Source organism: Sinocyclocheilus grahami, unplaced genomic scaffold (genome assembly GCF_001515645.1).
Source record: "Sinocyclocheilus grahami isolate Dianchi unplaced genomic scaffold, SAMN03320097.WGS_v1.1 scaffold272.1, whole genome shotgun sequence".
Taxonomy (NCBI): Eukaryota; Metazoa; Chordata; class Actinopteri; order Cypriniformes; family Cyprinidae; genus Sinocyclocheilus; species Sinocyclocheilus grahami.
In genome coordinates, this window is record NW_015505451.1 from 633026 (window position 1) to 658916 (window position 25891).

Genomic DNA, 25891 nt, shown 5'->3' on the forward strand with positions numbered 1-25891 from the left:
ATATATATATATATATATATATATCAGTCTGGCGAGTAAACAAAAAAATGTACTAGCCAATGGCGATTCAATTGCCAAGGTGTTCGTAGAGGGCTGCAATTAATAAGTCACTCCCAAAACTTTGCTGCTTTGACTGATTCACCATATTTCCTTTACTTATTTTAGGGCATGGTAATTTTAACAACAGTTATTTTTATCCTTTTGACAGAGCTTGATTTTATTCATGAATTATTCCTGCCTGCTATTTTTATCTGCACATCGCTTTTATTTGCCTATTTTAAGCATATTCCTGTTCCGTCTCATGATTGACAAGAAAACCAGCAGTGTTTGGGGAACAGCCTCATGTGATCACCAGAAGAAAACAATGTATTCTACATTCTCTTTGCATGTGGCCTCGAACCATCGGGTTCCACTTTCTGAATGTCCCAGGGTCAGACTCCATATTTCCTGTCCTTTTTTTTTTGTTCTTATGCTCTAATGGACGACATGCCATTAAATAGAGCTTAGGAGGGGCAGGCAGTCATGTTCATTAGCAATCAGCTTTTAACATTAGGGATCATTTATTTATTCAGTTTTGGAATCACAAATATGTATTTAGGTTTAGTTTCTGTTTTTCCCATCAGTTAACAGAAATGTTTTGCATCTGGTTTACATTTCACAAAACTGAGTAAGTTGTTTCTGTTTTCATTTTCTTTTATTATAAATATTAGTACTCAAAGTATAATTTAAGCTCCTTTGAGAACTCTGTGAACTCTTAGCAGTGTTATTGCTGACTACCGTTCTAATTGGAAAAGATTGGTTTAGTACCAAAAACAGTTAGTTGGGGAACAGCCAGAAGTGGCATAAACTGCATGGCCAAATGGATTGGGCAGGGTGTCCACAACAATAGAGCTAGTCAGTTGGACATCTGATGCCATAGATAGCATAGTAGTGATTGCAGCTACTGTAATTATCCCTTTGATTTTTTAAGGGACAGACATATTTAATCCTTTCACTAAAGTACCATTAAATGGATTGGCACACTGTCCATAGTCGTTCTTGTAGTTTGTGGAAGAATAACACCCTATTGTGATTGTTTTAGGTATTTGTATAGCAAACCACTTTGGTTTTTATATATCTTGACTTTGTTAAAACATGTTGTTCTAAATCATTCTGCTTTTCATCCTCCTTGTCTAGAAGAAAAAACTCTTTTTTATAAGCAACTCATGAAGAAAGCAAAATCCATACACCCCTTTAAATAGAAAACATACAGTGACCCCAAAAAGTCAAACCAAGTCCCATTTGCAAACTAATTATGCTAGAGATTTTCTCAGAACTAGCTTTAACTTCTAACTTTTCTGTGCTATTTTTACTATTTATTTATAAAGTGGTCTAATTTTAGGGGATGTATGAAGTCACTTCACACAGGTGCTGAAAAATGTAACCACAGATGTAGTTCAGCACATGAATTATGGACATGCTCCATTTGACTATCAGAAAGTTTTTTTAATTTCAATTTGTATTATTTACTTTTTAAATTTATCATAATTATAATTTATAAATGTTTAACTAATCTACGTAAATTTATTAGTTTAACAAAGACATTTGATTACTTTAAAATAATATTTCTTTTTGTGAAATATTTTGCTTATTCCTATGACATTCATATATTTTTGTGCCTTAAGTGTCCAAATACTTTTTAGGTCCTCTGTTAATGTTTTATGATGAAAGTTAACTGGTGTATAGTACATTCTCTAGAAGTTCTGACAAGTTTGGAAGTAATTTCTGCTTGCATGCTTTGATAATATCAGTGGTGTCTGGAGAGATTCCACCCAGCCTGCTCCATTATGCTTTAAAATAACGAAGTTATTATGATTATCTAGAAATAACTGTTTGTGCTGTTTGACGTCTAAAGAGCTTAGAGTTTCTGTCCAATTCCAGCAAAAAAAATAATTAGGGATTAAATTCAGACTTCTACTAACCTCTCAGGTAAACTAAACTGTGGTTAACACTACAACTTGGTGTTTTTTTTAATATTTTGACATTTAGGAGTTCAACAGAAATCTTTCTCATAAGATTAATGTGGTAGAGGTTTTTATCTGGCACTGATTTAAAGCTGCTAGAAATGTGTTGTGTGTTGCTCTATATAACAAGTTTCTTAGGTTTCCATTGTTCCGTGATTTTCTGTGTTTGTGTCATGTGTGAATTAATTACGCAGCGTTTGTATATCTGGAACAAAAACACTTCAAGGTAATTACCCTCAAAAGTACACACAACGCTGTGCTTTTGGACCTATAAGATGTGTTGGTGTGTGTGTACTTACATGTGTTTGTATGTTAAGTGTAGTTTAAGCAGGCAGTGATCTTTGTACAGGGAACAGATGGAGACCTTCACATACTGTTTATTTGATAGAGGGAAATTAGGGGAGTGAAATTAAAGCACTAGGAAAGTGAATACGAGGAGGAAGGAGAGAGGATGGGAGTGGTGTATTTTCCCCTCTGTAACTGAAGACACACTAGACAAAGCAAACTGCTCACAACACTGCTGTTTGCTGATGGGCTTTTCCTTATTGTGAGGAATCGAAAATTAATAAATGTTTGGATAGCAGAATTTGGACAGCAATTCAATTAAAAAAAGAAGAATTCATATTACAGATATGCAGTAATAACAATTGTTAATAGAACATACAATACACCATTGGTCAAATGTTTGGGGTCAGTATTAGGGCGTGTTCACACTTAGTAAAATAAAAAGCTGGCAGCGTTTTGGTTACAAATAGCAGCCGAGGGCGTCTTTTGTTGCTATTACAACAGCTGCAACAGTAGCCTAGTGCTATATGCTGCAGAAATGTCGAGAAAGAGTAAAAAGTTGGCTCTTGCGTTGCCTTTTGAAGTTAACGGGGAAGAGAATGTCAGTTCACAACAATGTTTTTGGGTGCGCGACATTATACGGGGAAGGAAACAGTATGGTGCTTACAACAATTTAGTCCAGGAGCTCCCGTTGAATGATGCACGGTTTGTGGCATATTTTAGACTAAGTTAGATACAGTTTTGTGCTAATATAATACAACTCCTTGTGCTCCGAAACCAGGGGTGTGAAGTAACGAATTACAAATGCTCATGTTACAGTAATTAAGTAGTTTTTATCAGTAATTGTACTTTTTTGAGTAGTTTAAAATTTGTGTACTTTTACTTTTACTTGAGTACATTTTACGTGATGTATCGGTACTTTTACTCCACTATTTTCCTCCGTTTGTGGTCGTAACATGCTTATTTTAATTTAATTTTTATCCATGAACGTGATTGGATAGTGAGATAGTAATAGGTCTCGTGACTTTCGTCAAATCAAATTGTGCATATACAATTTTAACCGCCAACTGTTTATCATGGCTGCTGGAAGTGCATTCTTCAAGCATCAATTCAGTCGCATCTTCCTCTAACTTAATATGTTATGGTAAATGTCGGATTTCTGCTTACTAAATGATTTGTATATATGCTTGCCTATCTACACGGCCTGAAATTTGGTGTGAGGTTGTGGGTATTGATACAGTGTAACTCACGCAAGTGCCACGTTCGGTAAATTCCCCACTCACTTATAAGACGTGCGATCTGCGCTGCCTCGTCTCTCTCTCTCGCATGCGTTCTGCAGCAGTCACTTGGATAAGTCGTTGTTGCTTGTTGAACGTGTTGACTTTTGATGAGTTTGAGCGTGTGATGCGTGCTGTGAAAAAGTGTGTTGGAAACACAACTTGAGAACCAATCTGCACCTTATTGATGACCCGTAGCGTTAATATACTGCATCTGTGCCAGCGATGTAATAAAACTGCAGCTCGCTAGTAAATGTTTTTTAATTTTTTTATTTATTTCACAATCCGCCTTCATTTAGCAAGTGCACTCGCGCACAAACAATTTTCAAGTTCAACACTTTTTGTTCTGTTCAGTTGTGGATGCTGCTGATTCACCGAGACTGCCGCGGCTCATCAAAGAGACATGCGCGCAATTGAGTTATTCTTATTTCTTTATTGCAAAACACTAAAACTGGCACCGTTTTGCAGAGAAATGGGCTCTCATTTTAACCCATATCATGGTGTGTGATGCTGAACTATGAGTTTCTAATGGTGTTTGTATTTTCACTGTTCTAAACATTAATATTTTATGTGCAACAACAGCATGCTGTCTCAGTGGCCTTACACATGATTTTAAATCTATTTTTTCAAACTTTATGATTTAAATGGGGATGATTGTACTGAGAATAACTTTCATCTTTTCTTCAACTGAATACTGTTTCCGTGCTGTTTTGATGTATTTTAAAGAGTTGGCAGTCAAAATTAAAACTGCTGGATGATAGATATTCTTCATTCTTTATGACAAACAAGATAATGTGAATTACAGAATGTACAATGTTTTAAAAATGGGTAAATTGCGGTGTACAGCGTTTATTATGAGGGGGAAGAATCCACAGCTCAGTACTCACTACTCAATACTCATGAGTACTTTTAAATAGGCTACTCTTTTACTCTTACTCAAGTAGCTTTTTGGATAAGTACTTTTACTCTACTTGTAGTGTTTGAGGGAAGCGGGGTTCAAGTTTTCCCGGGCAATATGCTAATGTTTCATGTTGACGCCAACATGAAACGGCTTGGGATTCGTTTTAAAAAAGACTCGTTTAAAGGATTCCGAATCGACTCTTTTTTTTTTTTGAGAAACAATATCTGTATACACGGTGCACTTTCAGATTTAAAACTTTGTCGGATGTTTTCATTCACTTAGAGCTGTGTTACACACTGCATGAAAGGTCATTTTCAAAGTCAAAAATGTAATGGTACTTTTACTTGAGTATATTTTTTCAGTACTCTTTCAACCTCTGTCCGAAACTAGTACGAACTAATCTACCGGCTATCTTTTCCATTTTTCTTGTTGTTTTTGTTGCTATGGAAACGACTTGCCACTCGCTTGTCATTGGTCAGCTGTCAAAAAGACGCTTGACGTAGGGCGTTTTTTTTCAGAAAAGTTTAGCTTTTTTTCAACTGAAAAGATGCTCTGAGCTGCAGAAAAAGACGCCGGCGGTGGCGTTTTAAAAAGTGCTCAGGACTTTTTTGAAAACACGGTTTACTCCATAGGATTATAATGTAAAACAGACACTGACAGCTTCAAAAAAGACGCCAAGTGTGAACATAGCATAATATGTTTTTTAAAGAAATTAATAATTTTATACAATATACAAATTGAAGTGATCAAAAGTGAGGGTAAATCACTTTTAAATCCTAAAAGTCTCCTAAAACTCACCAAATTATTATTATTATTATTATTAAATTATTAATATTTAGACAAAAATATTAAGCAGGACAATTGTTTTCAACATTGATAAGAAATGTTTCTTGAGTAGCAACTCAGCATTTTATTTAAATTTTTAGTAATATTTCACAATATTACTGTTTTTACTGTATTTTAATAAAATATGCAGCCTTGGTAAATGTAAGAGAATATTTTCAAAATCATTAAAAGAATCCCAAACCTTTGAATGGTAGTGTACGTGAAAAACACACTTTTTAGTCCTATTCTTTTTGAGACAAAACGCAAAATAAATATTTAAAAAGAAATGATTTTGGATTAATCTGTTTAGCATGTTTTGAGATATAGATTTAACTTTTGGTGCAAAAATGTTATAATTACAATCTAAATATTATTGATTGATTGATTGATTGATTGGTTTGATATAAATATAGGTTTTGTTATATTTAATATATTTTATTCTGTAAAATATTTTGTGGTCTGAGCACAGGTGGTTTTAGGGGTAGGGAGTGATAATATCATTTCATAAAATAAAGAGCATGTAAAAAGGAATTGAATATTTATATTATAAAGGTTCTAGTGATAATCTGAGATTAATCTCAAAAAGTAGAAATGTTGCTGTTTTCAAAACTAATCACTGGACATGTTTTGTCCCATCTTTCTAGAATCAGTGAGGCGTTTTCATTTTCATGTTTGTTGGTTTATTTATCAGTGCATTTACTGGTGCATAAGCATCAGTGCTTTTGTGTGGGTTACAGTAAAAGGAGAACAGTCTCATTCATAATGCATGTCTAGAGTTGAGAGTGTGAGACGGTAAGCCGGTGCATTCCTGTGATATGACCCAAGAGAGATGAAGGCAGCACATCAGCGGGCCTCTCACCGCCAGCTCTAGTTTTAACTGTGAATAAGTCCGTTCTCAATGAAACACAAATATAAAGTCAAGTGCCATGATGTGTTGGGTTGATAAAGTACAGGACACAAACTCCAACTGTTGTTTTGTTGTTGCTGACATATTTGTTTTCAGTCAAAACAAAACTCAGTCCCAGGTTTTACGTGGGTCATGAATCATTGGCCCTTTATGTGCGAGACAGTACAGTCTGCTGAAGTCACCAAGGTGCAGACTGAACCACTAATATGGATTTATCCATCCGCACCACATTACTCGTCTCAGATGTGAGCCTGCATGGATGTGATGTCGGTGGCTAAGCGAGAATAAAATGTACAGCCACGTCACTGTTCGCATCAGGAAAATACCCAGGGCAGAGCAATTATATTAATGCTCCCCGGGGATTATGGGTCAGCATGTTGTAAGCACAGTTGGGTAGATCTAAGGACTAGGGAGGTGAAGGTTAAGGACAGCGCTCCCGCTGGGCTGGGGAAGCCCTCTAAAATGGGACTTTTTCTGGAAGAGTTGTTTTTTTATGTTTTGTTCTTTGCACTACAATATTACAGCAACCTTAATAAATATGTATTTAAATATCATGTTAGTTACATTACTTTGTATCAAATTTAAGTTTTACTTTATTTTTTGTTTTGTGTGTGTTTTTTATTGTTTTATTTTTCTATTTTTTGCTTTGTTTATTTGTTAAATATTAGCTTTTTTGTTTTTGTGTATATTTTTGTTTATTTTTAATTTTGTGTTTGTTGGTTTTTGTTTTATGTTTCTTTTTTAATGTTTATTTCTATGGTTATTTTTCATTTTTATATTATTTGATATAGACATGTCTATATTATTTGATATTTTTGTTTTGTTTTATTTTTAATTGTTGTATTTTTCCATTTTTTTATTTATGTTTATTTGTTAAATATTTGCTTTTTGTTTTTGTGTATATTTTTTGTTTTGTGTTTGTTGGGTTTTGTTTTATGTTTCTTTTTTATTGTTTATTTCTCTGTTTATTTTTCATTTTTCATGTCTATATTATTTGATTACATGTTTATTTGGAAATGAGTCCTGACAGTTTTGTCCACAGCAGGAATTTATTTTTTATTTGGACAAGTTTTCCTCACTAGGTATCTTGTGTTACTATTAGGAGTTACCTAACCAAAAACATTTAACGCTATTTTTCCATAAAATTTAGTTTAAAACTAACCTAACACACATATCCTTTATAGGCTCATAGTAGAAAATAGCAAACATTTGTTAAAAAAAAAGGCAAATCGCAACAGCTGCTAAGGTAAAATTTGTCAACAAAATGCCCATATTACTTGAAATTGTTAACTTGAAATTGTCAACCTGAGTAAAATGCTACTCCAACGTCTTCCAATTTTCTCATTTGACATCAGCGCTAACTGTCCTGTTGTTTTGTCTCCCCAGCTTTGATGTGGACAATGGCACCTCATCAGGACGTAGTCCGCTGGATCCCATGGCCAGCCCGGGGTCAGGTCTCATCCTCCAGGCCAACTTTGTGCACAGCCAGAGGAGAGAGTCCTTTCTGTACCGCTCTGACAGCGACTATGACCTCTCACCAAAGTCTATGTCCAGAAACTCCTCCATCGCCAGTGACATGTGAGCAACTGTCTCTTTTAAATGCAGAACTGGTTTATTGGCATATACATTTCTTTTTATTAATGTTCATGTTTTATTAATAAATGGAAAGACAAAAAAGGAAAACTATAAATAGAAAAAGCTTGTGCTGTTGTAATTAGTATTTTGTCCTTTTTTTGTAGACACGGTGATGACATGATTGTTACCCCTTTTGCACAGGTATTGCAATATTAAATGTGTCAAAATTTCAAAAATTATGAAACACAATCTAACTCAATTTATGTGTCTTCTCAGGTTCTGGCAAGTTTAAGGACTGTCCGGAATAATTTTGCTGCTTTAACAAATGTACAACAGGAAAGGGCCAATAACAAGTGAGTGCTTTCAGTTTAACATATTCACATGCACACATTTTTACCATAACAATGAATCTTGACAGAATTTGTAGATGTTGTAAGTTTGGTAACAGCAGTCAATCTGTGTTACTTTTGTTTGCATCATACACAATGACACATTCTTTGTTTCCTTTTTTTCTCAACCAGGAGAGCGGAAGTAATCTCTCGCGTGTATACGTCACTCATTGTTTACACAGTGCACAGTCATTGTAGGTACGACGGCTAATCAAAATGGTACTTGCGCTTATCCGTATTGTTCAATCCGACTTAAAACTAAAAGATTATGTTCTCTCGCGTTCTCTCATGTGACTTTCCACATATTCCCAACTTCTGAGCCTGCTCGCCTGAAGTTATGGTTGATTGCTCTTCGGCTGGATATCAACACACCCATTAACGTAAACTACGCCAGAGCACATACACACCTCATGCACCGGATGCCGTGTACGCGCCCAAAGACAGTTGGACATAGTGATGTATTAGAGGTAAAAAAATTATATAAATACTGTTCGGTTTCTGGCACAACCCGATCTTTTCATGTCTTAGGACATCAGTGTTTCGTCACGAGCCGCAGCGTTTAATTTGGATTTGTCTGTGCATGTTTTTTTTACTCTCATAGATTTTGTTACCATTGCCATGCATTATACGACTGATAGAATGCAACGGTTTAAGTTAAAAATCATCATATGTGTCACCTACAAAAGTCACCAACAAACAAAGTCACCTACATCTTGGATGTCCTAGGGATAAGCAGATAAACATCAAATTTTCATTTTTGGATGAACTATCCCTTTAAGAAGAAGTGTGATCAGACTTGCGCAGACAATAAAACGAGTGATTAATAGACTTATATTGAAGCAGGGACCCGAGCCATATTTACAGACCAGAATACCACAGGGAAGTGGGCTTTTTTTTATTACTTTGGCCAGTAAGGAATCATCTAGCAACCCAGAACACCATACAAATATGGGATATCAAACATTTTTATGCTAAGCACCCAAATATAATCAAATTGTGAAAAATCTGCTTCCTGAAATATAAAGCCATATATTTTAAGTGTAAGAAAAGTGTCATGTTATCAAGGCAACATGTTGTTACAAAAAAAAAAAAAAATTGGCATTTATGTTGTCATTGTGCTGAATGCAAAATAAATTCTTAAAATATCCAATGAATTAGTAATAATTTAAATGTATTTATAGCACCTTTAACCAAACATATTGGTCTAATTTATATACTAATAGTTTTTGTTAATTAACTTTTATTTTTATATTTTCAGTTTTTGTGTTAAGTGCTTTTGCCATTTTTGATTAGTTTTAGATTATATATTTTATATTTCTATATAGATTTAATTAATTTCAGTTTAATAATTTGACTACTTAAAATTAAATGGTTAGTTGCCAAGGCACCACTTCTAATAATTTAAATGTATTTATATAGCACCTTTAACCATATTGTACATATTGAGCTAAAGCCTCTTTTTTTATTTTCAGACTTTTTTTTTTTCCTTTGAAATTTTTTACAGACCCACTATTATGGCCGTTTGAAAAACCCTGCGCCAGAAAATGCATATGAACATGCAAAAAAAAAAAAAACTCAAGAAAAACTCTTACTTGCATTCAGTTGCATTGTAGTAAAGCCTCACAATTGGAGCCTAAAGATGTGATCGAACAGACTTTCACTGCATGTTTATTTTTTTATCTGTACCTTTTTAAGGTTATTTTTTGTGATTTCTAGTGTATCCAAACAAATCTTCAAATGTTTTGATGAGGATTTCCTTGCTGACATGTTAGCGAGAGCCTGTGACCCAGATTGGAGAAATCCAGTCCAGCTTTTCGCCACAGCTCTCCTGTCTATGGAGCCAGTGCCCTCTCATGGGCTGGTGTATGATGTCGCGCTAAGCACGAGAAGAATGTCATTGACGTCAGTGCAGTCTCTTTCAGAGAAAGTGGCACCCCAGCCCTGTGTACTTCACCACACATGCAGAAAGAGAGAGAGACACACACAGACAGGCAATGAATAAGATAATGTATGCTTTGTTAAAGGAGTGTACATGTGGCACATGCAATCTGTCTGGCTTTGTTTTCATAGTTGCTTCCAGTAAGCAACATGTCTAGCATAGCTGCACTGACGTCTGTTTTTCAAGTCTTTTGTTATTTTGTTTCACTTATTTTTATGCCCTCATATGGTCATAATAACTTTTTTTTAAATGCACATGCAACAGATGTTTTGCATGTCATAAATGGTACCATCTCAGCAAACTCACAATTTCATTACTAAATTATTATCAATCTTTATAAACCTAAATCATAAAGCATCCTCTCCAAGAACAAAAAAAACACACACACATTGGACACCTCTAACCTTTCTCAGACTGTCAGCTGTGAAGGACCTGAGCTCCTCAGCTCCAAATCCTGTATAGTTCATGTCAGGTTTTAGCTGAAGTCCTCTCTCTCCTGCATGCAGCAGCACTGGCAGGCTTTAGGCTTCTGTTTCAAGAGGAAGCTCGGCTCACGTTCGGCTAGCGACGCTCCACGGCTGCCCCGTGTTCGTGCAGGGCATCCACCGCTCTGAGAAAAGGGGGCAGGCAGATGCAAGCACCTTTGTTCTCTTTTGCGGCAGACTGGAAACAGGGACAAGTCACTCATCTATTGGCATCAAGCCTCTGTATGCTTTGCATTTGTGCTCGTATGCGTGTATTAGCGAGTATATCTGTGTGTTATTGTTATGACATTATGCCTGTATGCTTTGTTATGGGTCGGATCGCATGCTTGTAGGGGCCACCACACGCTCCTCGTCTTCTTGGATATAGACCGGCATCTGTCACGCAGAGATGGGCCTGCCCACAGCAATGACATTCTCCCTGTCCCAAGATGAGAGGTTTGATTCCGGGCTCCTCGACATGTAGGACTATAGATTCTGCAGTGACTGTCGTTTTGTTTGTGAGCGGCGTGAGTGTTGGTTTATGTGACCCCTTTGTATGTTTTCGTAAGGGATATAGTGTTCCCCGCTTCTCACGAGATCTGACTCCCACTCCTGGTCGTTACGGTGCCTCATTTGGATTACGGTGTTTTTGGAAACCTTGTTTTTTGGCTCAATTTGGGGCCCCATCATTCACTGTGGAGGGCTTCAGCACAGCATGAAGAATCACCCATGCGTTCTGTCGGGATATCCCAACATGGCGGTCTACAGCAGTTTGGGCCCTCTGCTGGGAGCCTCAGCTAGACCCCTAAAGCATCTGAGATCTGACTCCTTGCCTCCTTCTCTTCCTCCAGAGGAGGCCTACCAGAAACTGGCCACAGAGACCCTGGAGGAGCTGGACTGGTGCCTCGACCAGCTTGAGACCCTCCAAACCAGGCATTCGGTCAGCGAGATGGCATCCAACAAGGTGAGAAGATCTAGGCGTCTTGGGTTATTTTTTGCTTTTTAGGATTCCCTAGGATAGTTCTGCAAGTTGATGAAGTGTTTCAGGTTTTCAGTTTCCACTCATAGTCACAAATGGGCCTCATATTGTGGACCTATTCATAACATTTTTTATTTTATTTTATGCTGAATTATTTTGCTCTTGTGCACAATATACAGTATGATATAGTGCCTTTAGATCAAATGACTATTTTAAGACTTAGGATATTGCAAATGTTTTTTTGTTGTTTGTTGACTTCTGGTAGACCTGATCATACTGTGATTGTAGGCTTGTCAGTATTGAACATTCATTTAAAAATGAGCTTGAGATGATTGACATTCTAAAGTGGCAGTCTGCTCAAATAATAAACGACTAAACTGTTTAGTTGTTTTTAGAAAAATACGCTTATTTAGATCATTGAGTGTCATGCTTTGGTGTCTTTTAAGCAGTGCACTGTTTGCAATAACAGCAGCAGAATCGTCATTCAGGCTGCACTGAGCATGCTCACAGTCTCCAGCAAGGCCCCAGTACACATACAGCATGCTAATCAGCCTGTAGTGTGTATCCGGTCTAGTCCACTCAGCCACAACACCTTATAAAAAACCAAGATTTGAGAAGCTTCTAATATTTCTTAGACAACCGGGCTAAAGGTCTGACAGAGGTGACCAGACATAAGTAACAGAAGCGTCAAATACTCACATTTTCATACGTCTCACTCGACCGAACCCCCCCTCCTCCCTTTCCCTCCTCAATACCCAGTATCCATGGAAACGCACAAGGCCTGTCAGTTTGCTTTGTTGCTTTAGCTCAATAGCAATAGTGGCATATCCCGTATAAAACTGCCTCACACTCGCCACGCAAGTGTTATATCCTACTTGACTGTTATAAATAACACTGTTTTCGTGTTGTTTCAGAACAGAAATAGCTAGACTGTTATGAAAAACATTTTTAGCGGTTGTGTGGAGATGTCCAGCTGCCATTGTTTTTATGATTTATTAGCAGTCAGTGTTCATAAATAGCCTGGGTGCTTGAATACATCTTCCATTTCAATGACAGAAAAACATATCTATTTCACCATAAGAATTAAATTTAGATCTGTTTTATAACTCTAAAATGTAATTTTTTAGCTATAGGGATTAGTCTGTAAGACTTTTTTTGATCAAGCAGTGATATCTGGGTAGCAAATCAGTCCAGGTACATCATTTATATTAGATATTTCAAGGCTACATATTTTCATGAGACTAAAACATTAGTCTCATGTGACCTTATGCTATCAATGAATAATGATGTTCAATTAATAATAATTATATATTAATATAATATATTTAATTATAATAAAATATATTAGTTTTAACAAAATATAATTTTATATTTTTATATTATTATGTAAAATATTATTTAATAAATATTAATTAATATTTATATATGTTCTGTCTATTTTTATGTAAAATATATTATTTCTATTGATAGTATGTTTATCTGTTATATTAAACACTATTATATTAACAATATACTACTACAACCGAGTCAGTTCAAAGTCAAACTAATTCTTCAGTAAAAATCATGTTATATACTACTTTGTTTTTAATTTTATTATTATTCTCTTTTCATTTCATGCAATTTTTTGGTTAGTTCAGATATTATTATTAATAATCATTTTTTGGATGATTTTGTGTTTCAAGTAATTTTACTGTAAGTTCATTTTGATTACTTTTGATTTAATTTAACTTGCTTTCATGTAACTGTTGGACAGTGTCACTTTAGGAAAATGTACAGTTTGCATGCTATCTGATCTGATATTTTGTAATATTGAATTTGTTTTATTTTTGTATTGTTGATTATTTGCTCATCTGAATTGCATCAGAGAAATGCCCTTTTACAAAGCTGTATGCGTGTTATAGATATTTTATGCATCATTGTAATTCATCAAAGATTGCTCAATGGGTATATTGTTACTGTTTAGTCTGCTGGAATAGTATATGTGCAGTTTATATTAGAATAATAATGATGTTATTTTGAGCTCACAATTTATAGACGTTATCAAATCCCTTGCAAGTTCAGAAGAAATAATGAATGAACGTTGCTTTTGATCTACAAGGCATATTATTAAACTAGAGGGATGGATTCAGGAACAAATCATTATTTAGGCCTCTGTCCCAGAAAACACATTTTCAAGGAGTCACAGCTACAAATTGTGTGATATCTTTCCATTTTTTGCTGGGAGACGTGTTTTAACACCCTCTAGATGTTCCAACAATAGAAACACAGTCACCTCTGTCCGCACGGACCCGCAACAGGCTATTACCATCGGCTCATCTGCTCCAGTAAAGCTGCAAATTACTCCGCATCCCACTAGTGATACACAGGGACCAGAAGTGTGAAATAATCCCTGACCATGTTCTGTCAGCTCCACTGCCTCGGCTCTTTATTTGCTGCTGTGCAGTACGTATTTCTGCCACTGGCTCTGTCCAGCTCAGTGTAAAGACACAGGTTTTGGTACAATACTTCAGTGACATGTTTCTAAAAATGTCCGAGGCCTACAGGTAATTTTTTAGTCACTTGCTCTCTGGGTACAGTGTGGTTTTGGATAATAGGCCATTGGAAGTCTATTACACAGTTATCATACATTTGGCTAAATACTTCAGGCCCTGACCATATATTTATGTTATAATGCATATAGATTGCTGTTTTTTTATGACTTGAAAATTTTTGTATTTTGCTAATTTGACTGAATTTTTGCAAATTTGACTGAATTCTGCTGATAGAAATATGCAGGAAGAAGCATTATTACGTATATAGCCATCATATATATTTGCATTTTTGTATTTTTATATTCATAATGTATATATTTAAAATGCATATTTTAGCATAATTACAGTGCATAAAAGACATACATTTTAGTTTTTAGGGGATTTTTGTAGCAAAAATAAGTGCATTTTTGCCAATTTGACAGAATTCTGCTGATAAATATGCAAGAATAGGTAGATGCATTTATTATGTTTATAGCAGTCATGGAGCAAATTAAAAACTTGTACATTTGTAAATGTTTATATGTGTATACACATTTTTCATTTGCTCCATGACAGCTATAAATGAATTAAATGAATTAAATTTAATATAATTTTATTATTTACTTATATATTATTTTATTTTTTATTACATTTAATATACAAGTGTCACTTTTAATGGTCTTGCCGTAGGGCAGGTCTAGTAAAAAGTCTAAACTTACTGGGCCAGTGGAAAAAATTTATTATTTTTTTTTCCAGTTACAATCAGTAAAAGAATAAAATGGCACATTTCCCGGGATAGTTTTTGCTTTATTCAAGGGCTCATTAACAATTTACCAGGACAAATCTAGCACGGCGTCATCGGTTTGTTTTGTTTTTGTTCATATGACATATGTTCTCCATTGACTCCCCTCTGTGGATTTATGTGAATGAACTTCACTGAATATTTTATGAGTCTGGCTGACACAATGTCCACTTCCAAACCTCACATCATGTCATGAAGATTACCTCACCACTCCACACATACACCCGCATCTGTCCACACACATATGCGCATATTCAAACGTGACGTGAACACGTATTAATCCAAACCACACATAATGACTGTGTGCCTTTTTGGGGAGCTATCTGCTGTATTAAAGAGCTCTCGTACAAAGAAACACATCCTCCAACTGAGCTGCAAACATCTAGAGGGTGAAGTGGGAGGGGTCCTGAGGAGGAAAGCACTCCCAGAGGATTTACATGCGAGCTTGGCTCGGCCAATCGGCTGCAGTGATGAGCTCATTCTAATCTGGAGGAGCCGCCTGATTGGCAGGGCTGCAGTCAGAGACTCTCACCTGAATGATTGTGTGAAACGCAGCCTTATTTGGAAGCTGTTAACTGGGCATATTTTCCTTCCAAAGCGCAGACATTTTTCAGTCTATTTGGTTTGAGTGCGCAGCTCACGGATAGATGCTATCAGACAATGCCGTGGCTTCTTCACGCCCTCCTCTGTCTTAGATGGAATCTTGCCAGGTTTCTTAACAATGGAGTCAGCCATCGCAAGGAATGCCTTGGAATTTCTGGAGTTTTCAGATGGGGTTTAGTGTAATATCATAACCTTAGTTCAGGTGGATTACAAAATAAATAGAGCTTTGAGATCCTCTCGCTGAGCAGTTTGTGTTCCTCTTACCTATCAGCCAGTGTTTTCTAATTTCATCTGCTATCTGGACTTACTCATTCAAAATGCCTGAGGCAAATTATTTGCTGTCAGTTTCTTGGGGATACATTAAGGTAAGCTAATCAATCATGAAATACTGTATTCTTATATTGGAATGAGGTTGGATGGGCTGCTGTTGTTTATTACTGGTGTTCAGTATGTGGTTACATAAGGAACAAAGGTTGCATAAAGAAACATGATATCTAATGACAGGAATCTAAATGAATGAATTTGTTAATTAATGGCATTTTTGTATTTTTATGTTTAGATTATGCATATTTAAAATCTGCATTTCATCATAATTACAGTACTTAAAAACCTAAATTTTCTTTTTTTATTTCTATTCTATGCCTTGTTAGTTTTTACTTTCTTATTTCCGTTTAGGCTGTATCACTATCTGAACCAAACTACTATAAAAAGGACCAGCACATCATGTGCTTAGTTGTTTGTTTGCGCACATTAGCAAGTTTATTTTTGAGCATGCGGTGGTTTTCATCTCTAGCTGGTGTCTGCAAATCTTGTTTGGGGAAACGGGGAAAAAGGTTTTGTTTTGTGGCGTCTATCTGGTGTGACCTGACATTCTCAACAGTGTGAGAGGATTCATATGTTTTGGGTTGTTTGGAGGACTCAGCCTTGATATCATGGTGTATCTGCTAACAGATAGCGACATAGCTGACAACGGAAAATCCATTAAATGATTAAAAAAGGTAAAATGCTTTCTAGAGCAGTGAATAAAAGAGGGGGTGTTTGGAAAATGGTGCTAAAATGTTACACAACACCTCCACACTAGATATTTTTACTTCTTTTTTTTTTTCTTCAGTTTTTCCGTAAATAATTATGGATACTCAAAAAACATACTTTTTTCACACAAAATGTCTAAATCTAAAAAAAAAAATAATAATAATTTTCCTTGTTTGTTTATCTCTCAACAGTTCAAGAGGATGTTGAATAGAGAATTGACTCACCTCTCTGAGATGAGCCGATCTGGTAACCAGGTGTCTGAGTTCATCTCCAGTACATTCTTAGGTGAGTGTCCCACGAAAACATAATAAAGATCAAACATGGATGTTTACATACATTGAGTGTAGAATACAACTATAATGTTATGTGGCAACATGCACAGCATTTTTAAATGAACAAATGAGTCAAAGCATTTTGACTGGAGGAGGGCGGCTGTGTGAAATCGTGTGTGAATGACGGTCATGTAGCTAAATAATCAGCCGCAAGTGAGACCATTAAATGACCATAGCCCACTATTCTTTTACAAAAATTTCTAGAATCTTCTCTGAGCGATTTCTGTTTCTCTAGACAAGCAACACGAGGTGGAAATGCCATCGCCCCAGTCCCAGAAAGACAAGGAGAAGAAGAAAAGGCCGATGTCCCAGATTAGTGGTGTAAAAAAGTTAACGCACAGTTCCAGCCTTACCAACTCTAACATCCCTCGGTTTGGAGTCAAAACTGAAACAGAAGATGAGCTGGCCAAGGTAATCTTAAAATATATATTAAATAATAATAAATAAATTATCTTATCTAATAAAGCCTTAAAATATAAAAAAATACACTGCCGTTCAGATGTTTGGAATTTTTTTTTTCAAGGATATGTTAAATAGATAAGACATTTATAATGTTTCTATTTTAAATAAATTCTGTTATGTCAAAGTCCCTTTAAGGCAAGTCATGTCACTCGGCGGCCATCTTTGAAACACCTCTCGGGCATGCAAGTGCAGCTCCTATCTCTTTGAATGGGAAATCATCAAATTCTCCAAAACTGTTCGCAAAGCTTATGATTAAATAGCATTTAAAAAGGCTTATTTCTCAGGCCAGTGCACATGCGCAGTCCTAGGCGCACGTCTCCGAGCGTTGACTGTTTCTATAGCAACAGCGATTTCTAATGCACTGACTTTACCGATTAGCGGTTGGCTCTTTTCCTCAGAAGGCGGTGCTTCGTTCGATAGAGCGACCATATTGAGCGTTGCATTTTTCCCCATTCAAAACTATACGAGCGACACGTCTTGGGTATTCTATAGTCTTTGGTTATATTGAACTTTCTATTCTTCAGAGAATCCAGAAAAAAAATGTCTCACTGTTTACACAAAAATACTAAGCGGCACAACTGTTTTCAACATTGATAATAATAAAAAAAAAAAAATGTTTTTTGAGCACTAAATCAGCATAATATTATGATTTCTGAGGGATCATGTGGCACTGAAGACTGGAGTAATGGCTGCTGAAAATTCAGCTTTGCCATCACAGGAATAAATTACATTTTAAAATATTAAAATAAAAAATAAAAAAACTTTTTTTTAAATTGTAATATCACTGTTTTACTGTATTCTTGATATAATAAATGTAGATTTGGTGAGCATAAGAAACTTCTTTCAAAAACATTTTAAAAATCTTGCCGACCTCAAACTTTTTAACGGTAGTGTATAAAATAAAATGGCTATAAATTAGAGATGTACAGAAAACTTCAATATAGGAAATCAAACTATATGTTTCACTTTGTGTCATTTCAGGAGCTTGAAGATGTAAATAAATGGGGCCTTAATGTCTTCAAAGTGTCAGAATTTTCTGGGAACAGACCTTTAACAGTTATGATGCACACAATATTCCAGGTACATTTTTACATCAATCATGAAATACTGTATTCTTATATTGGAATGAGGTTGGATGGGCTGCTGTTGTTTATTACTGGTGTTCAGTATGTGGTTACATAAGGAACAAAGGTTGCATAAAGAAACATGATATCTAATGACAGGAATCTAAATGAATGAATTTGTTAATTAATGGCATTTTTGTATTTTTATGTTTAGATTATGCATATTTAAAATCTGCATTTCATCATAATTACAGTACTTAAAAACCTAAATTTTCTTTTTTTATTTCTATTCTATGCCTTGTTAGTTTTTACTTTCCTATTTCCGTTTAGGCTGTATCACTATCTGAACCAAACTACTATAAAAAGGACCAGCACATCATGTGCTTAGTTGTTTGTTTGCGCACATTAGCAAGTTTATTTTTGAGCATGCGTTGGTTTTCATCTCTAGCTGGTGTCTGCAAATCTTGTTTGGGGAAACGGGGAAACCCGATGTGACCTGACATTCTCAACAGTGTGAGAGGATTCATATGTTTTGGGTTGTTTGGAGGACTCAGCCTTGATATCATGGTGTATCTGCTAACAGATAGCGACATAGCTGACAACGGAAAATCCATTAAATGATTAAAAAAGGTAAAATGCTTTCTAGAGCAGTGAATAAAAGAGGGGGTGTTTGGAAAATGGTGCTAAAATGTTACACAACACCTCCACACTAGATATTTTTACTTCTTTTTTTTTTTCTTCAGTTTTTCCGTAAATAATTATGGATACTCAAAAAACATACTTTTTTCACACAAAATGTCTAAATCTAAAAAAAAAAATAATAATAATTTTCCTTGTTTGTTTATCTCTCAACAGTTCAAGAGGATGTTGAATAGAGAATTGACTCACCTCTCTGAGATGAGCCGATCTGGTAACCAGGTGTCTGAGTTCATCTCCAGTACATTCTTAGGTGAGTGTCCCACGAAAACATAATAAAGATCAAACATGGATGTTTACATACATTGAGTGTAGAATACAACTATAATGTTATGTGGCAACATGCACAGCATTTTTAAATGAACAAATGAGTCAAAGCATTTTGACTGGAGGAGGGCGGCTGTGTGAAATCGTGTGTGAATGACGGTCATGTAGCTAAATAATCAGCCGCAAGTGAGACCATTAAATGACCATAGCCCACTATTCTTTTACAAAAATTTCTAGAATCTTCTCTGAGCGATTTCTGTTTCTCTAGACAAGCAACACGAGGTGGAAATGCCATCGCCCCAGTCCCAGAAAGACAAGGAGAAGAAGAAAAGGCCGATGTCCCAGATTAGTGGTGTAAAAAAGTTAACGCACAGTTCCAGCCTTACCAACTCTAACATCCCTCGGTTTGGAGTCAAAACTGAAACAGAAGATGAGCTGGCCAAGGTAATCTTAAAATATATATTAAATAATAATAAATAAATTATCTTATCTAATAAAGCCTTAAAATATAAAAAAATACACTGCCGTTCAGATGTTTGGAATTTTTTTTTTCAAGGATATGTTAAATAGATAAGACATTTATAATGTTTCTATTTTAAATAAATTCTGTTATGTCAAAGTCCCTTTAAGGCAAGTCATGTCACTCGGCGGCCATCTTTGAAACACCTCTCGGGCATGCAAGTGCAGCTCCTATCTCTTTGAATGGGAAATCATCAAATTCTCCAAAACTGTTCGCAAAGCTTATGATTAAATAGCATTTAAAAAGGCTTATTTCTCAGGCCAGTGCACATGCGCAGTCCTAGGCGCACGTCTCCGAGCGTTGACTGTTTCTATAGCAACAGCGATTTCTAATGCACTGACTTTACCGATTAGCGGTTGGCTCTTTTCCTCAGAAGGCGGTGCTTCGTTCGATAGAGCGACCATATTGAGCGTTGCATTTTTCCCCATTCAAAACTATACGAGCGACACGTCTTGGGTATTCTATAGTCTTTGGTTATATTGAACTTTCTATTCTTCAGAGAATCCAGAAAAAAAATGTCTCACTGTTTACACAAAAATACTAAGCGGCACAACTGTTTTCAACATTGATAATAATAAAAAAAAAAAAATGTTTTTTGAGCACTAAATCAGCATAATATTATGATTTCTGAGGGATCATGTGGCACTGAAGACTGGAGTAATGGCTGCTGAAAATTCAGCTTTGCCATCACAGGAATAAATTACATTTTAAAATATTAAAATAAAAAATAAAAAAACTTTTTTTTAAATTGTAATATCACTGTTTTACTGTATTCTTGATATAATAAATGTAGATTTGGTGAGCATAAGAAACTTCTTTCAAAAACATTTTAAAAATCTTGCCGACCTCAAACTTTTTAACGGTAGTGTATAAAATAAAATGGCTATAAATTAGAGATGTACAGAAAACTTCAATATAGGAAATCAAACTATATGTTTCACTTTGTGTCATTTCAGGAGCTTGAAGATGTAAATAAATGGGGCCTTAATGTCTTCAAAGTGTCAGAATTTTCTGGGAACAGACCTTTAACAGTTATGATGCACACAATATTCCAGGTACATTTTTACAGTATTTGTTCCCTCAAGCTCAAGTTTGCTTTAATGTCTTTTCCTGCTAACAAGGGCAAACCATATGGGTTGTCTTTCTGTAGGAGAGGGACTTGTTAAAGACGTTTAAAATTCCCCTCGACACGTTTATCACCTATCTGATGACTTTAGAGGACCATTACCATGCTGACGTTGCCTATCACAACAACATCCACGCTGCTGATGTCACACAGTCCACTCACGTCCTGTTATCGACCCCTGCCCTTGAGGTATGATACTGCTGTCCCAGTATGCAATGCTGTTTCTTCTGATTGTTGGGTATTAAAAAAGTGGGCTACTATGTGAGATTTAAGAAAATCTTTCTGTGTCTGTTATTTTCAGGCTGTGTTTACAGACCTCGAAATACTCGCTGCCATATTTGCCAGTGCAATACATGATGTTGACCATCCTGGCGTCTCCAACCAGTTTCTCATCAACACTAGTAAGTCTCTAGCTCTAAGAACATGACACTTTACTATTAAACTTTCTTTTGCTGCTGTGGCATTAAAGGAATAGTTTACACAAAAATGTCAACTTGCTGAAACTGTACTCACCCTCAGGCCATCCAACATCAGTTTGTTTCCTCATCAGAACAGATTTGGAGAAATTTAGCATAACATCACTTGCTTACCAATGGATCCTCTGTAGTGAATGGGTGCCGTCAGAATGAGAGTCCAAACAGCTGATAAAAGCATCACAGTAATCCACAAGTAATCCATATGTCTCCAGTTCATCAATCAGTGTCTTGTAAAGTGAAAATCTGCAAGTTTGTAAGAAACAAAGACTTTTAAATTTAAACTGTTGCTTCTGGCTGTTTTTTTCTTGTGAACGGTGCTTGGTCTGTTCATATTTCTCTCCTGATTCAGACGGATATGACTTTTTCATACCGCATAGCAATATTATGGATAGAGTACTCGTATTTTAGCAAAAGTTTATGTTAATTGATGGACTGGAGTCGTGTGGATTATTGTGATGTTTTTATCAGCTGTTTGGACTCTCATTCTGACGGCACCCATTCACTGCAGAGGATCCATTGGTGATCAAGTGATGTAATGTTAAATTTCTCCAAATCTGTTTTGATAAAGAAAATCTCTTGGATGGCCTAAGGTTGAGTACATTTTCAGCAAATTTCCATTTTTGGGTGAACTATTCCTTTAAGACCTCTGTTATACTTTAAAATGCAAAGTTGCTATACATGGTCCAGGTTGACTGGGAAAAGTCTACATACTATACTAAATCAAAAAAAGCAAACCCTATTCTCGTTGTATCCGTAAAGGAGCATCACGTTGCTTCCTACAATTTACATGTGTGCAATGTTTTTCACAGCTGTCAGAACCACTTTTAGCTTAATCACGGTTGTTCAAAGTAGCAGACCCACACAAAGAGGAATCAATACGTTTAAGTTGTTATCACGTGCAGCAAGTGGTCAATCGGGCGATTTTCACATGCTATGGATGCATGGTGGGCTACATGTGTCGGTGAATCACAAAACTCACGTGTCCCACCCGCACAGCTGGTAAAATCCCGTCAATGACTAATGGAGGGACAAGTGGTGCTTGTCACAAGCTCAGCAGGAACTTGAACACAAGAGGAGGATGCATGTTGTTCCATACCTATATGCTGCTGTTTTTAGCCGTGGAATGAGACATTTTGATGAAAGGTCAAGCTCCAAAAAAAGCACCATGAAAGTGGTTCATACGACTTGTGCACCCTTTTAAAGCATAACTGTAGCCTTCCAATAAACTGAAATGTATTATTTAGGTTGCTATACTCTACATAGAAAGTCCACCAAGAATTACAAATACAAGAGCTGTCGAGTTAGTACAGTATAGAATTAATTGTGCTTCCTCTTTTTTTTCTCTCCCATCTCAGACTCTGAGCTGGCCCTCATGTATAATGATTCGTCTGTGTTGGAGAATCATCATCTGGCTGTAGGTTTTAAACTGCTGCAGGAAGAGAACTGTGACATCTTCCAGAACCTGACCAAGAAACAGAGACAGTCACTCCGCAAGATGGTCATTGACATTGTGAGTCACAATGTTAAATGTGTCGTCGGTCTATAGTTTAGCTATAATTTATCACACTGGACTGTTTTTGCAGTTTAATTGCACTGATACTTGTAATATGGAACTAAACTTTATTTGATGTGAAAATAGGTTCTCTTCAGCTAAAACTGATGATCACCATCCTATTTTGCAGGTTCTGGCCACAGACATGTCTAAGCACATGAATTTGTTGGCGGATCTGAAAACCATGGTGGAGACCAAAAAGGTGACCAGTTCTGGGGTATTACTGCTGGATAACTACTCTGACAGGATACAGGTTGGTCCTTTTATTAAAACTCATTTTGTATTGTAGATACGACAATAAAGATGAGGATTTGAGCTTGTTAAAAGTAGTGTTTCTCTTTTTTTGTAATTAATTTATAAAATTTGTTAATTGACAAGTAATATTTGTATTAATGTAGAATTGTTTTACATAAAATATATGAATACATTTAAAAAAAAAAAAACAGCCTCCGCTCTGAGAATTCAGCACCCAAATTTGAATATGATAATATACTTCTGAATATGTAAATGTATGTAAATATTCATTTGAATGCGTAACTGACAGCTTTTGGCTGTGTCTCAGGTCTTGCAGAACATGGTGCACTGTGCAGACCTCAGTAACCCCACCAAGCCACTGCAGTTGTACAAGCAGTGGACGGACCGCATCATGGAGGAGTTCTTCAGTCAGGGGGACAGAGAGCGGGAGCGCGGCATGGAGATCAGCCCCATGTGCGACAAGCACAACGCTTCAGTCGAGAAGTCCCAGGTAAGCCAGCTCAGGGTAGATAAAGATGAATGAAATAATGGAACACAAAATAATCAAGCTTATATATTTTAGATATTTAACTCTATATTATGTTCCTAAATGTTGAATGCTCTCAGTCGACATCTGGAAAATAGTGGAGCTTTTGTGCGGCTTTTGTTTGTGGACTTTTCGTCTGCATTTAATTTTTTGCAACCTATTATTTTAGGGCAAAAACGTATTAGTCAGTTTAATTTTAACCATGGTTTAGTTTTATGGATTGTGAGTTAATGGGGTCTTATCGGACATGTTAAATATTTCTATAGGTTCACCACAAGGCTGTGTACTTTCTCCTGTTATTTTCATTTTATATACAAATGATTGTCAGAGTTTGTACAATAATAGTTATTTGGTCAAATATGCAGATGATACTGTGCTTCTGTCTTTGCTGTCATATCCAGATCAGGAATATGGTGGGGTTTTGGATGATTTTATTTTATGGTGTAATAGGATGAAATTAGATTTGAATGTGTCAAAAACGAAAGAGATGATCATCAATTTTAGTAAGAAAACACTTGCACCTCAAAGGGTGGTCATTAATGACACACAGGTTCATGTAGTGGAAGAATACAAGTATTTAGGAACGATTATTGATAATAGGCTGAAGTTTGATCAAAACACAGATGCAATCATTAAAATGTCACATCTAAGATTGTATGTGTTGTGGAAGCTGAATTCGTTTAATGTACAGAGAGTCATTCTCAGGACTTTCTATAATTCATTTGTTGAAAGTATCCTGTTCTTTTCCTTTATTTGTTGGTTTTCCTTATTGTCTACAAAGAACAAAAATCGTTTGCAAGGTATTGTTAATATGTGCTCAAAAATCCAAGAAACAGAGACAGTCACTCCGCAAGATGGTCATTGACATTGTGAGTCACAATGTTAAATGTGTCGTCGGTCTATAGTTTAGCTATAATTTATCACACTGGACTGTTTTTGCAGTTTAATTGCACTGATACTTGTAATATGGAACTAAACTTTATTTGATGTGAAAATAGGTTCTCTTCAGCTAAAACTGATGATCACCATCCTATTTTGCAGGTTCTGGCCACAGACATGTCTAAGCACATGAATTTGTTGGCGGATCTGAAAACCATGGTGGAGACCAAAAAGGTGACCAGTTCTGGGGTATTACTGCTGGATAACTACTCTGACAGGATACAGGTTGGTCCTTTTATTAAAACTCATTTTGTATTGTAGATACGACAATAAAGATGAGGATTTGAGCTTGTTAAAAGTAGTGTTTCTCTTTTTTTGTAATTAATTTATAAAATTTGTTAATTGACAAGTAATATTTGTATTAATGTAGAATTGTTTTACATAAAATATATGAATACATTTAAAAAAAAAAAAACAGCCTCCGCTCTGAGAATTCAGCACCCAAATTTGAATATGATAATATACTTCTGAATATGTAAATGTATGTAAATATTCATTTGAATGCGTAACTGACAGCTTTTGGCTGTGTCTCAGGTCTTGCAGAACATGGTGCACTGTGCAGACCTCAGTAACCCCACCAAGCCACTGCAGTTGTACAAGCAGTGGACGGACCGCATCATGGAGGAGTTCTTCAGTCAGGGGGACAGAGAGCGGGAGCGCGGCATGGAGATCAGCCCCATGTGCGACAAGCACAACGCTTCAGTCGAGAAGTCCCAGGTAAGCCAGCTCAGGGTAGATAAAGATGAATGAAATAATGGAACACAAAATAATCAAGCTTATATATTTTAGATATTTAACTCTATATTATGTTCCTAAATGTTGAATGCTCTCAGTCGACATCTGGAAAATAGTGGAGCTTTTGTGCGGCTTTTGTTTGTGGACTTTTCGTCTGCATTTAATTTTTTGCAACCTATTATTTTAGGGCAAAAACGTATTAGTCAGTTTAATTTTAACCATGGTTTAGTTTTATGGATTGTGAGTTAATGGGGTCTTATCGGACATGTTAAATATTTCTATAGGTTCACCACAAGGCTGTGTACTTTCTCCTGTTATTTTCATTTTATATACAAATGATTGTCAGAGTTTGTACAATAATAGTTATTTGGTCAAATATGCAGATGATACTGTGCTTCTGTCTTTGCTGTCATATCCAGATCAGGAATATGGTGGGGTTTTGGATGATTT

General features: G+C 36.0%; 1 protein-coding gene across 1 annotated transcript in view; it reads left to right on the plus strand.

Annotated features, from left to right (window-relative positions):
* Window positions 1–25891, plus strand: part of LOC107599805 (cAMP-specific 3',5'-cyclic phosphodiesterase 4D-like) — a 44034-nt gene that overhangs the window by 15222 nt on the left and 2921 nt on the right. The window contains exons 2-13 of the mRNA XM_016291491.1: window positions 7585–7776; window positions 7938–7974; window positions 8050–8126; window positions 11367–11529; window positions 16683–16776; window positions 17059–17234; window positions 18267–18365; window positions 20983–21147; window positions 21260–21359; window positions 22790–22944; window positions 23117–23239; window positions 23549–23731. Of these exons, the coding sequence (XP_016146977.1) occupies window positions 7585–7776; window positions 7938–7974; window positions 8050–8126; window positions 11367–11529; window positions 16683–16776; window positions 17059–17234; window positions 18267–18365; window positions 20983–21147; window positions 21260–21359; window positions 22790–22944; window positions 23117–23239; window positions 23549–23731 (1564 nt within the window). The remainder of the gene's footprint in view (window positions 1–7584; window positions 7777–7937; window positions 7975–8049; window positions 8127–11366; window positions 11530–16682; window positions 16777–17058; window positions 17235–18266; window positions 18366–20982; window positions 21148–21259; window positions 21360–22789; window positions 22945–23116; window positions 23240–23548; window positions 23732–25891) is intronic.